This window comes from Erpetoichthys calabaricus, chromosome 1, assembly GCF_900747795.2.
Source record: "Erpetoichthys calabaricus chromosome 1, fErpCal1.3, whole genome shotgun sequence".
Lineage (NCBI taxonomy): Eukaryota > Metazoa > Chordata > Cladistia > Polypteriformes > Polypteridae > Erpetoichthys > Erpetoichthys calabaricus.
The window spans coordinates 157254699-157269216 of record NC_041394.2 but is presented as its reverse complement, the minus strand read 5'-3'; the positions used below and the strand labels follow the sequence as shown (position 1 = coordinate 157269216).

General features: G+C 36.7%; 1 protein-coding gene across 1 annotated transcript; it reads left to right on the top strand.

The window, feature by feature from the left end:
• Nucleotides 1-1942: 1942 nt before the first annotated feature.
• Nucleotides 1943-4994, top strand: tmem121b (transmembrane protein 121B). The gene has a single exon (XM_028807937.2). It carries the CDS (start codon nt 2098-2100, stop codon nt 3277-3279), a length of 1182 nt encoding a protein of 393 aa, XP_028663770.1. The 5' UTR covers nt 1943-2097; the 3' UTR covers nt 3280-4994.
• Nucleotides 4995-14518: the final 9524 nt, after the last annotated feature.

Below are 14518 nucleotides of genomic sequence, written 5' to 3'. Positions count from 1 at the left end.
ATAACAATTACGATCTGACAAGCATCTTAATGTCAAGCGAATGCAAATACATCGCCAAATGCAAACATTCTTAGCCGTGTGTTGTTTTTGTTACTTTGATCTTTTATTGATCTTTGTCGTAATGTCCAAATAACTTTAACAACGTGTATTCTTAATTGATGTACGTGATGCTGAGCACTATAGTATTTGGTAAATGGACTTATGATATTATTTTAGATACGTACAGTGAACATGAATTGACAAACTGTGTTAAGTTAAATGGTATTTTCTCGTTTTAACTGTCAGGGTTCTAATGTCTGTATGTACAGTGGTGTGAAAAACTATTTGCCCCCTTCCTGATTTCTTATTCTTTTGCATGTTTGTCACACAAAATGTTTCTGATCATCAAACACATTTAACCATTAGTCAAATATAACACAAGTAAACACAAAATGCAGTTTTTAAATGATGGTTTTTATTATTTAGGGAGAAAAAAAATCCAAACCTACATGGCCCTGTGTGAAAAAGTAATTGCCCCCTTGTTAAAAAATAACCTAACTGTGGTGTATCACACCTGAGTTCAATTTCCGTAGCCACCCCCAGGCCTGATTACTGCCACACCTGTTTCAATCAAGAAATCACTTAAATAGGAGCTGCCTGACACAGAGAAGTAGACCAAAAGCACCTCAAAAGCTAGACATCATGCCAAGATCCAAAGAAATTCAGGAAAAAATGAGAACAGAAGTAATTGAGATCTATCAGTCTGGTAAAGGTTATAAAGCCATTTCTAAAGCTTTGGGACTCCAGCGAACCACAGTGAGAGCCATTATCCACAAATGGCAAAAACATGGAACAGTGGTGAACCTTCCCAGGAGTGGCCGGCCGACCAAAATTACCCCAAGAGCGCAGAGACGACTCATCCGAGAGGTCACAAAAGACCCCAGGACAACGTCTAAAGAACTGCAGGCCTCACTTGCCTCAATTAAGGTCAGTGTTCACGACTCCACCATAAGAAAGAGACTGGGCAAAAACGGCCTGCATGGCAGATGTCCAAGACGCAAACCACTGTTAAGCAAAAAGAACATTAGGGCTCGTCTCAATTTTGCTAAGAAACATATCAATGATTGCCAAGACTTTTGGGAAAATACCTTGTGGACTGATGAGACAAAAGTTGAACTTTTTGGAAGGCAAATGTCCCGTTACATCTGGCGTAAAAGGAACACAGCATTTCAGAAAAAGAACATCATACCAACAGTAAAATATGGTGGTGGTAGTGTGATGGTCTGGGGTTGTTTTGCTGCTTCAGGACCTGGAAGGCTTGCTGTGATAGATGGAACCATGAATTCTACTGTCTACCAAAAAATTCTGAAGGAGAATGTCCGGCCATCTGTTCGTCAACTCAAGCTGAAGCGATCTTGGGTGCTGCAACAGGACAATGACCCAAAACACACCAGCAAATCCACCTCTGAATGGCTGAAGAAAAACAAAATGAAGACTTTGGAGTGGCCTAGTCAAAGTCCTGACCTGAATCCAATTGAGATGCTATGGCATGACCTTAAAAAGGCGGTTCATGCTAGAAAACCCTCAAATAAAGCTGAATTACAACAATTTTGCAAAGATGAGTGGGCCAAAATTCCTCCAGAGCGCTGTAAAAGACTCATTGCAAGTTATCGCAAACGCTTGATTGCAGTTATTGCTGCTAAGGGTGGCCCAACCAGTTATTAGGTTCAGGGGGCAATTACTTTTTCACACAGGGCCATGTAGGTTTGGATTTTTTTTTCTCCCTAAATAATAAAAACCACCATTTACAAACTGCATTTTGTGTTTACTTGTGTTATATTTGACTAATGGTTAAATGTGTTTGATGATCAGAAACATTTTGTGTGACAAACATGCAAAAGAATAAGAAATCAGGAAGGGGGCAAATAGTTTTTCACACCACTGTATACTGTGTGTTCAGTGTGTAAAATGCACCCCAGAATCGTTGTTCTGAAAACAACGCAGGCAGTCCGCTCCCGTTGAAGTCCACTCCAGTGTTTAGTTCCGATGTTCCTCCCCCTTGAACAACCGCATCTTCTGTGCAGAACTGGATGGTAACAGGGAGAAAGCATTTGGATCATGATCGCAGCATTCGGAAATGAAAATCCCGAGACGTGCTTCTCCTCGCTGAAAACGGTGATCAGTCCTGAGGCACCCGTCTCGCCTCCGGAAAACGAACCCCTCTTTATTCGGAACACCTCGTTCAGACGAAAGTCGCAGAGTTCCAGTGGTACTGGTAACCCGGAGGAGAGCATCACCAGACCTCTAGTCCCCGGCGCTTGTGCCGCAGCTGCCTACATCATGACATCGGGCGAGTTCCTGCAAGGTTCACCGCTGTACCTACGCAGCTCCAAAAGGAACTTGTTCTACAAGGTGCTGTGCTTTGCAATTCTCGTCTTCCAAGGAGGCGTCCTGGATTTTTACCTGATCGTCTTCACTGATCTGTATTGGTGCTCCTGGATAGCCACTGACCTGGTGGTCATGACGGGCTGGGGGATCTTTTTCTTGAAAAACGCGAGGAGCAAGCGAGAGCGAGCTTGCAACCTACAGCCCCCAAAGAGCGCGCTTCATCACGGCGACTTCACCTTTGCATACCTGGCCTGGCTCATCTATGTGATTGCTTGTACTCCCAAGGTGGTGCTCATTTTAGAAACGTCCATCCTGGATCTCATTGAACTCAAGGTGCCCCTGGGCATCACTGGCTTCAGGATTATAATGATGCTCTCTGTGCCGCTGCTCTACTGCCTGATTAATTCGATAACCGAGGATCAGACTGGGGTGACGCGTTTCCAGTCACAATATTATTATATCGGCACTTGCCTAGACCTTCTGGACAGCTTCACTCTGATCGAGATGCTGCTCATGAGTGAGATCCCAACACTCTACCTCAAGTACACGGTCATTGCCGTCTATTTCTGGGTTCTAAGTCTCCCAGTTCTTTGGCTGTATGAACTGAACTCCTCGCAAATGGGGTGCAGGTGGATCTGGGCAAGGTTTCTTTCGGGCGTCTTAGTTAACGTTCCCCTGTTGGTTGTCAGGTGCTTCCTGGTTTATGTGTATCAGCTTCCGGCATCGGTCTTTATGTTCAAAAACATGTTCTTCTTAGGTTGCAAATGCCTGGAGCTGATGGAGCAGTGCCTCACCCTGAAAGGGGCCAGGAGGTATTCTAGCACCCCGGTGCCTTTCACGCATTGCATCTCCGAAAATGATATGTGTCCTCATGGGTATGTGAATACGCTGGCAGTGACCACTCAGAATTAGGTTGAAGGAATGGTGTTTGGGTGGCAGTGCTTGCTTGGATCCATCTCATGGCCTCCTGCAGTTACGGAACAGTTTTTCTACAGTTCAATCATTCTACAGGTGCTATTTTCCAATATCACCCAATCTTCAATAAAACAGATATGGAGACAGTGAGTGGTAAAGGCATAAGAACGTTGTCATGATGGTAAAGTTTAAACCTGAGTCTATTTGTACCATTAACATATACTTGCTCCCTATTTTTTAACTTAAAAGTATTTATTATTAATTGCACTTTAGCCAGCTTTCAAAATGTTTGCTCAAATGTGAATTGCTATTTCAACAAAATAAGGTAAAACTGAAACTATAGTTATTAGTTTATTTCCAATGTAAATATTAATAAACCGTGTGGCAGTATGCCATGATATACTGGTTATGAACAGAGTTAAAAAAGAATACAGAGTAAAAAAAATCCATAATCCATAAAGGATGTGCACACTTGAGATCAATGGCTTTAATTAATTACTCTTTAAGAATAGGGTCAACCTTTTTTATGGCTCTCATACATTCATCCTATATAGAGATCCTGCAGTTTTTCCTAAACTTTTTTTTTTATTTTAAATTTTTTTTGGCATATTCAGGCATTACTCATTTTAAATAATTCCATAAACCCATGAAAAGGGGTTAAAAAACCAAAGGGTATAAATGATTCAATTTTCAGAATGTGCTGCTTTTTCTTTCTTTTGGTTTTCCAAATATTCTACAATTCACTGGCTTATTCCAATGTGAATGACTTTCATTGTTTCATTATTGGTTCTTTGCATGTAGTTCTGATTTGCATAATTTTTGTTTTGAAATGAAAATGGCATAAATGTGTATCAGCGTAATTTATAGATTCAGACACAGTACACCTTTCAGTACTACTGTATAAATAAAATATTTTACCAGCTTGGAACACCTTTCAGCTTAATAACAATTATGTCTGTGCACAGTTTTCGCATGTTTTGCCAGTTCCAAATCCCTCCAGTAGGCAGTTAACTTCTTTGTATTGTAAATAGCAAATGTACTGTACCTTGTATTTTCCTTGAAAAATATCCCTAGCTGTATTAGTAGTTGTACTTGTTATAGTAAAACAGTGAGAACAGCAGTAACCCTAAATGTTCTTTTTTGGTTGATTGTTTTGGTTACTTATTATAGTGGTATTTTTGAAATATATCTTATTCTTTTGTATTCTTTATATGTTTCACAACGCACTGTAGGGATCTTTATTTGAAGATTCCCATCTAAGCTAAATAACAGTTGGTAGCCATTGCTCCTGAGCCAAGGGTATAAACAACTTTTGAAAACTTTTTATTGGTGAAAACGTTAGCAGTCACTGCCTTTTTTCCTGTGAATTTTTATATCATTTAATGAGCCATAAATCAATGAAATTTAGTTACATATACAACAGAACATTCTTAGGATACTGGAAATAAGGGCTAGAGGGTACAATGACATACTTTTAATGTAACTCTTCCAAGTACAGTAGTTTACAATCGACTGTCAGAATGCCGATTTTCCCTAGGTTTTAATGTGAGCTCAGTCTGTAAAATGTGAACCTTCTGTTAGTGCCCTAGCCAGAAATATTTGTATGCAAAGAATGTTGCGTGATCTACCTGTATTTCAAGTGCAGTTTAAATTGGTTGTTATCTCCTGGAGGTGTGCCTTCAGAAAATAAGTGATTGTTTCTTTCTAAATGTATCTTCTAAACTTAGTTTTCATTTTCCAAATGTGTCAGATTCTCAATCAGAAATATTGAAAAAAAACTCACACCAAGCACAATGAATATACAGTAAAATGGAGTACTAGGGTATTGTACCGTGTTAGCCATTATGAATGTAGAGAAAAGTCAAGCAAAATGACTCCTTTTATTGGCTAACTAAAAAGATTACAATATGCAAGGTTTCGAGGCAACTCGGGCCCCTTCTTCAGGCAAGATGTAATCAAATTTAGATTACATCTTTAGATTTAGATCACATCTTGCCTGAAGAAGGGACCCGAGTTGCCTCGAAACCTTGCATATTGTAATCTTTTTAGTTAGCCAGTAAAAGGTGTCATTTTGCTTGACTTTTCTCTACAGTAAAATGTAGAAATGCAGTAGTGATTTTCAAAGTGAGGGGCTAGATTTTGTTTAGTGATTACAACCTGCATCTTAGGTGTAGGTTTCACAACAGAAAGAGAAATTGTCTGTAGGAGAGGAGATAGCCATTTATACAAACTTTTCCTGTCATTCTGTGATGAAGGGCAATAGATTTACCATTCTGAAAATAGGTGCTGTTTATTGTAAGCAAGGTAAAGCCAGCTAAACATAGTGCATGCATTATAATATGTCTTAGAAAATATTGTACATCAAATAATATGGTACATAAAAGTCTAGATCAGTTTTCATCTAAGATCATAAAAGCACATTTATGTTAAACTAAGTAATATGCAAACGGAAAACAATTTGTGAAGCACAGTGGTGCAGTAAGTAGCATCGTTACCTTATTGAGGCTGAGTTTACTCCTAGCCCAGTTACTTTCTGTGAAGAGTTTGTATTTTTCTAAGTGTTCATGTGATTTTATCCAAAGCCTTGCTGTTGGGTGGCTGACAAATCAAGGGTGTGTGCTTGTTCCTGTGTTGTTCTTTTTAATGAAGGGGTTTTCCCATTTTGGATTATAACTCCTTAAAGATGGGTTCTGACATTTTCCACCATGGATATGATTAGAGGTCAAACTGGATAGTCAAATGGGTGAATAAAATAAATGTAATTGTTGCCTTGGTTATTCGTTTTTAAAATGTACTTGGTACAGATGACAGGAAGAATTTCTACTCATACTTCTGTAGACACTCCTCTCCGACTCCTCTCCATCTATCAGTCAAACTTTATTTTATATATAGTAGAAGCCTTTACAGTGAGCACCATGGAATGGTGCTTTACTTCACACTGTATAAAACAAACTAAAACAATTCAAGGTAATATTTTAGTCTAAAAGAATATCCCATTTTCTACATGAGTTAGTTCAGTGGAGTTCTCTCAGGGTGAGATTGTCCAGGAGATGCTGTGAGTACATTGGACATGTTTTCAATTCTGCATTGATTTTAAATTTTTGGGGGGCTTCTGTGTTAATAAACAAATCAGAAACCAGTGAAGTGCTATAAAATGTGGAGAGTTACTCATTTGGTTAAGGTGTGACAGGGCATGAAAGTGGCATCAGGGTGACATGGAGCAAGTGAAAGGTCCAGTATGGGGGAAAGATTGAGAAAACTGCACTGGCAAATGGAGAGTACTTTTACATTCCAATGTATGCAAATGGGCATCATCAGGGGCTGGTATACTAAGTTATGCCTTAGAAGTGATTTCTCCAAAGGTATTAATGAAAGTGAGACCTCACCATGGTGGTGGCAAGTATATCTCCTCCAAGCCTACAGCTAGCAGCAGAGAAATTCAGTGTTGAATAGATGCAAAGACTCCAGGGGTCAAATGAGGAGATTCTAAGCTGGTAGCCTTAAGTACCATCAGTTTGACCCTGTAAATGATTTTGCATCTTGGCATGAAAGTATTTCTTAGATAGGATTCAAAGGTTTGTCCCAGGTAGTTTGTTATTTTGGTGTATACTCAGGAGGACCAAGTGAGAAGAAGGTTTGCTGTGCACATGGAAGGCAGAGAAAAAAAGTAGATGACATGTGGGAAGGAAGTCTGCTTTTGTAGTCCTTTGGGAGTTGAGAAATTGGCAAAGTTACCCCATCAATCTTTCATCATCATCCTGCACTGGAAGTCCCAGTAGAGTAACTAGTTTAACTCTGGTTTCCTATTTTCTTTGATGTTTTATGCATTCTCTGTTACTATATAATCCATGTGTGTTTTTAGTCTGTCCTATTTATATTATACTTGTGGTCCTTGTTGGCATCACCCCAGGTGTGGTGAGACACAAGGTGGTACTAGCCTATTTCATTATGAAAGTGTATCTATTTGTAATTTTAATGTTATAGTTAATGGTATTCCCACCCAGTGAGAAGTGTGCTATTTTAAAAAACTCCATTGCAATGGGTGATGTACTAAATGTATATTGATTTGAATATTAAACTATTTTATGTCATAGATATATATTCATGTTAATTGAACTGTTGTAAATTATATGGTAAAAATCTGTCCTGATGTAAATCATAGTAGTTATTCTTTTAAAAATGAAAATCAGATATCAGAGGAAGCTTTACCTTTTAAACATTTTTATAGCCTTAGCACAATGATATGCACTTTTTTAAAAAAACAAAACAATCACCATAAACCCTCAGGACACACAGCATACAGCTTTTTCCAAATTCTTTTTTGGAGGTTAATTTAGCATAGTTTAACTACCCTTACAATATAATGTTTCATGCAAGTGCAGAGAAATGCAAATCAATGTAATGTATATGTGTAAATTTTGCACAAATATTTAATTATTGTAAGACACAGCTAATCATTAAAAGACGAGGACAACTGAAGCACCCAATTGTGTGCTGCATGTAGTGCCTACAGAAAATATCTACCTGCCTTCAGCTTTCAAGTTTCATTTTTGCAGGAATTTTTTACCTTCACCTATTATGCAACAAAAACTATATAATTTTACTTAAGAATTTATCCATGTGTTTAGAAAGCTAGTCAGTTCCTGTTGGATATACCAGTATAAACCTTGCATATCTGAATTGGAAATTCATGTAGGTTTACTTAAGTTTGCAGATTTTCAGTGAGACTCAATTCCGGGTTTTGGCTGGACCACTAATAGCCTTTCATCTCCTTTTTCTGAAGCCACTCCACTACTGCTTTGATTATATATTAGAATATAAATCTTCACTTTGGAATAACATTTTTAGCTCACTGAAACAGACTCTTCTGAAGGATTTAATTCTCCCCTCATTGATCATTCTATTCTAATATGTCTCACAGTCAATGGCACTAAAAAGCATACCAATAATATAAGTGTGCCATAACAATACTTCAATACAGGTATGGTGTTACACAGATGAAGAACTATGTTCACACTGTAGTTGGCCTAACACTTTGTATTGCAACATAAATAATTATTTTCAATTCATTAGGTCAGGCAATTTTTTGCCACATAATTTCAGTGTCAGCAATGTGCCAGACACACTGTTTAAGAATGTAGCATTAATTTTTTAGACTGTGTCACCAGTTTTACATCTGAGGAGTGCCGTATAGACTTGTATGGTTCTAATTTAGATCTTGATTGGAAAAGGAAGGTAGACAATACGGCTTCTTCAATAAGATATGCATTTCACAAATCCTGTTTAGAATAAGCAAAATGATGTGATGGATTTTGACTTTTCCCACTAGAAGTTTTGAATGTACATTTCCAGATTTATACCTTCTTACATGCCTCTCATGAAAGGGGTTCTGCTTTGATAAGCATAATCCAGAATTGAATCATTTAAAAGAGTATTGCTTCTGAAACCATGTCAGCAAACTGAAGTTATCACAAGCAGATTCTGATGAAGACGATTTACATAAATTATGTTGAAATGCCATATCCAAATTGGTAAATACCTTTGAAAAACCTCCATCCATCACTTTATTTTGCAACATGTTTAAGCAGTACAGAGTCATAGCGCTAGTAACACATTAACATTTTTGATGTTAGATTAAATGTATAAAACTTTGATATTATGAAGTAATGGGGACAAATAAAGTTCAATCTAATATAATGTTTATATAAATGACAGGAATATCAATTGATAATATTCTGTTTAATTAATTGCAAAACAGGAAAACAAAAAATCTTGAGGGGCAAATATTTTCTGAAGGCACTGTAAATGCTTCTGTATTAAACTCATAGGCATGATACACCATATTGTAAATGTGCAATGATATTTTACAGAATCATATGTTATAAAATATTTTAATGCACTTGAATTAGCATATTGTTTAAATGTCTATTAATATCAGTTAAAATATAATGTACAGCACTCTGTTGATATATTTGGCTTACAAATTGAAATATAAAAATTTCTAAAAGCAACATTTATTAAACTTAGAAGAATATATCATGTTAGTCACTGCAAAGCCAGTTATTTGTGGTGGCTTTGATTAGTTTATGGTTCTTGTAAGGATTGTGCCTTGAAAATGCCACAAATAGACAACATCAGAAAACATTTCTGTTGCCTATTCCTGCTTTCATGACCAAGACTCAATTTTTAAATACCTGTTTATCTATTTGAGTACATGGTAAGGTCTGTTTAAAATTCCTGCTAAGGTAGAATTAGGGAACAACATTTCCCATTAGGTAGAAATAAATGCAGTCCAAATTTAATTTAAATAAAGCCAGAAACCGTATTAAACGTCTGCTGCAGTTTCTCATTTTAATTTGTTTTAGAAAGAAAAAAAATTCTTTTATCGATGTTTAATACTGGTTGTATACTACACATTGCAATGTAAAAGGAACCACATTTATTTAACCAAGCACTTCTTCATTTTTAAATTCAGGAAGGGTTAGCCAAGACCAAGGACGAAATGGGAATAAGTTATTTGAAATAGCCTTAGATTTTTTCATCTGCAAGAATATGGTCAGATAAGCATACCTGGATAGTAAAAGGCAAATATTATTTCTAAGCAAAGAGCACAAAATCATTTTAAAAGGTGCCAATAAGAAAGTAATGAATGAAAAGTACATGGAATGTTTATTGTGATAAAATTGGACATGCAAGCAACTCAGTCCTGTATCATGCATACATGTTTATATTAAACTAAATTATTTTCCCAAGAATATTTGAAACCTTATGTCTGTGTTTAATAGTAAAGCAAAGGAAGAGTTCTGTTTTCCAGGAAACTCGATCTACAAACATGAACACTTTGCCAGTTAGGAAAGGGGTAGTCTTAGAAGTGATTGCATGTTTTTCTTGTTATAAGGCATGTAACATCTAAGCCCTACATGTGGATGAGGCCACTTTGTGCAGGATGTCTTTGCTGTAACTTCATAAGCAAATCTGCCTTTGTCAAAAACTAGTTATGCAGTTCTTGGCCTGGGTTTTTCCTGCATGGATTTTACACATTCTCAGCTGGGCGTGCGAGAATTTTGTTTCTCTACTCATTTTTCTTCCAATTCCCAGAGATTATTAATTAGGTTTGACGATATTGTAAATGATTTGGAGGAAGCAAAAATTGTGCAACACATATCAAATATAGATTTATCAGTAGATAGGCAACTTGGATTTAAAAGGCAAAAATTATGCTTAATTAATTCTATGACAAAACAACTAAATCATGTTATCAGGGAGGTATGTATGATATTTGTTTTTTTAATTTTTAAAAAGTACCATAAAGTATTGATGGTTACAAATTTATCTAAAACATAGTAAACAATGAGTTATACTTTGAGGACAAATTTCTACAGGGATTGGTTACATGACCACTGCTCTTTTTAATTCAATTAAATGTTTGAGATAAAAAAGATAAAGATAAATGTAAAAAGATAGTTAATCTTGTTATGTGCTCAGATGTCGGAAAGCAAGATTGAAAGGCTCATATACTTAGGCTCACTGCTGATGGACCTGAACAGAATTCAGACTTGGGCAGATATGTGTCGGGTGAAGTTTAATGTAACAGTTGTAAAGTTTTACCCATAGAAGTTAAAAATAATATAGTTATAGACTGTGTCCACCTTATGAAAATGAGTTGGGAATTTCAGTGGATTCATCAGTGGGTACAGATGATTCAAGAAGATGGGATACTGGGTTACACAGCATGTTGTTTTGAGTACACATTGTGGAAAGTTTTGCTTTGGCTGTGCATGAAGGTTTTATTTGGAATAGCATCGTTTCATAGTACATAACAAAAATGACTGTGGTGGAGTCCACAGAATGCCTGCTAGGGTTTTTTTCAGGACTGCAGCAGTGAGAAAACATTCGAGGAGTTAAATCTTTTCTAATTACGTAAATGAAGATTAAGAAGTGGAATGATATTACGTGTTTAAAATTAAGGGTGGATGAGTCTGTAACTTTAAAATTAGGTCTTCAATAAAGCACATGGGGCACAGATGAAAGCTGAGTAAATTTTGCACAAATATTAAAAAGTATTTCTTTCTGTGGAGAAGAATACTTATGTGAAATTAGTTACCAAATAATGTACAGTAGTAGGTAACAGTACTTTGATCTTGTCTTGAAATATTTTGAAAGAATTTAGGTGAGTAGGCATTGCCGAGCTACACTGACCCGAAGGGCACGTTCGCATCATATATTTATGTTTTTATTTTTGTTGAAAACTCTATTGATCTTATATGAGTGGGTGTATATGATGGACTGACATTAAATCTAGAACTGATTCCTGTTTTGTACCCATTATAGCTTAATTTAGGCTTCTTCTACAGTATATGCAACTCTACAAATTAGCTAGCAGGTTTAAAACTTGGATGAATGGGTAATAGTAATTAGGTGTTACAGTGTAATAATCTTAGAAAGTGAACAGTGGAAAATACAATAAAAACTAGCATGACATTCTCAAACATGCTAAATCCAATTTAGATATATAGTGGGGGCGGCACGGTGGCGCAGTGGGTAGCGCTGCTGCCTCGCAGTTGGGAGACCTGGGGACCCGGGTTCGCTTCCCGGGTCCTCCCTGTGTGGAGTTTGCATGTTCTCCCCGTGTCTGCGTGGGTTTCCTCCGGGCGCTCCGGTTTCCTCCCACAGTCCAAAGACATGCAGGTTAGGTGGATTGGCGATTCTAAATTGGCCCTAGTGTGTGCTTGGTGTGTGGGTGTGTTTGTGTGTGTGTCCTGCGGTGGGTTGGCACCCTGCCTGGGATTGGTTCCCTGCCTTGTGCCCTGTGTTGGCTGGGATTGGCTCCAGCAGACCCCCGCGACCCTGTGTTCGGATTCAGCGGGTTGGAAAATGGATGGATGGATGGATATATAGTGATCAGAGCCTATCCTGGAAGCACTGGATGCAAGACAGGAACCGACAGTGGGAAAGGTGCAAGTCCATTGCAGGGTCTACTCACACACATATCCACACCCACCAAAGGCTGTTTTGGAATAACTATTTATCTTAGGGGATGTGAGAGGAAAACCAGAGTAGCTGGTGGAAAAGGTACACAGTTACTGATAAAAAGCATAAAACCCCTAAGAAATACCATTAGGTGCAGGAATTGAGCCAGGGGCCCCTGGATCTGAGAGGCAGCAATGCTAATCCTCTGTCCATTGCTCTACCCTACAAGGTGGTGTTTTTTATTTTTTACAGTTAAAAAATGCAATCTCTGTAATCTCAAAAAATAAACTTACTTACCTTCTTTCTTGCAATTTGGTCAAATCTAATTTTTTTCCTTTTACATGTTTACCTGTTTATAATTAATAATTTAATTATGGCAATATGTTTTTCATTAAACACTGTCAATTAAAAATATTATTTTTGTTTTATTGCAAGTCTACAAAAATAGTCAATCATAACTATTTGTAATTTTAATTGCATTATTTAAATTAATTATATTTGTTCAAGAGAGGTGCTGAGGTGGTGTTTAGCACTTCTGCTGCTCAGCTCCAGGGGTCTGGGTTTGAATCTTAACTTGGTCACTGAATTTGCATGTTCTCCTGTTGTGTCTGTTTTTTTTTAACTAGAGATAAACACTTTTCCTCTTACATCCCAAACTCATAAATGTTAGGTGAAATGGTGAGTCTAAATTGACTCAGTTTAGGAAGGTGAGTGCCTTTTGTCTAGTGCCCCATCCAGGATGGGTTCCAGTCTCAAACTCTTTGCTATCACGATAAGCTGTGGCCCCCTGCTACTTTGTAATAGAAAAAACTGGGTCAAAAACAAGTGAATGAATTATGTAAATTAATTAAATATGCTGTAATTGCCATTTCTTTTAATAGCCAGTTCTATACTTTTTAAAATTGCATGTCACCTAGTTTTAATCTAACAGGTCAGCGAGTCTTCTTGCTAATTTAATATAACAAAACAGTATCATCACTCCAAAAGCTCCAAAGGGAATTTGAAAAATGTGCCACATCAAAACTGAACTTTTCATTAATTTAGTCAGATTTTGATGTAGTGGCTTTCAGTTATAATGCTGGGTTACTTTTGAGAGGGGAGAGAACTATGCTTTAAAATGAACAAAATCATATTTAATTAGCACTCTCATATCCAAAAAACATCAAAGTACATCACGGATAATGCTTCCTTTCTTGACGTTAAATGTGATGTTCCCTGATATGTTTATCCATATTTTAGTATACCATTCGTGATGGGGGCAGTGCCTATGTATATGCATCTCAATGTAAATAGAAGACTGTAAAACGATCATTATGGAAAGGCAGAGTGCTGTGGTCTTTATTTAAAAAAATGATAAAATTTCTGAATAGTTTTTTATTTGGTTCTCATTTTTTAAGTGCTACATTATATTACTCATGTGCCTGTTTTAAAATTTGTTGTATTTTCCCTCTAAATGTTGTTTTACAATCAAAATTTCTATTTGTCAGATGTTTGTATAGTGGTTTAATTCCAAATTCAGATTGCCTGCTGAGATGACTGACTATTTTACAATAAAGTATGGAAAGTTAAATCTTCTGGTCGACTGGCTTTGATCCATTTGCCTTTCACTAATGAAGTTCTTTAACAAAGCTTTTACAGCTGTGAAAACAAGGATGAACTGCAAATGAGAAAGTGTTATCAACATAACTGACACTCATGAGATCTATCACTGTTAAAATTCCTTAGGGAAAATTAAAGTACTTGTTTTAATTTTAAACCATATGCAATTATAACTAGAAGCTTTCAAGCACCTTTAACTATGAGCATTCTGCTTGAGAAAGCAACTATAGTTGATATCATTACAGTGTAAATGCATCTATTCCTCATATACTGCTATGTAAGAAGACCTTAACAAAGGCTTCTTTTGGTCTTAGTAACACATACAAAACATCAGCAAAGTGGTTATTCCTGTTAGTGCAATGTGGAATATTAATTTGATATGCTGAAAAATTACTTCTGAATATTAAGGATTCACATGTCTTCTAATGATGGCAATATGAAGAGAAATGTGTCCAGCCCACCAGCTCTAACCATTCCAAAATGAAGTTATTTTACTAGGTTGCATTGTACAGATGAATAACCTACAACGTATTTATTGATGCTTTGTAAGTGTAATTAAAGGCAAAAGAAGCCTTTGTTAAGGTCATCTTACAAAAGAGTATTTGAGTAATAGATGTATTTTTATAGTACCTAAAATGTTACCAGAATTTGTTATATTTCCAGCTTT

Coding starts and splice junctions, on each gene's coding strand:
- tmem121b (XM_028807937.2), top strand. CDS start 2,098: ATGATCGCAGCATTCGGAAATGAAAATCCCGAGACGTGCTTCTCCTCG.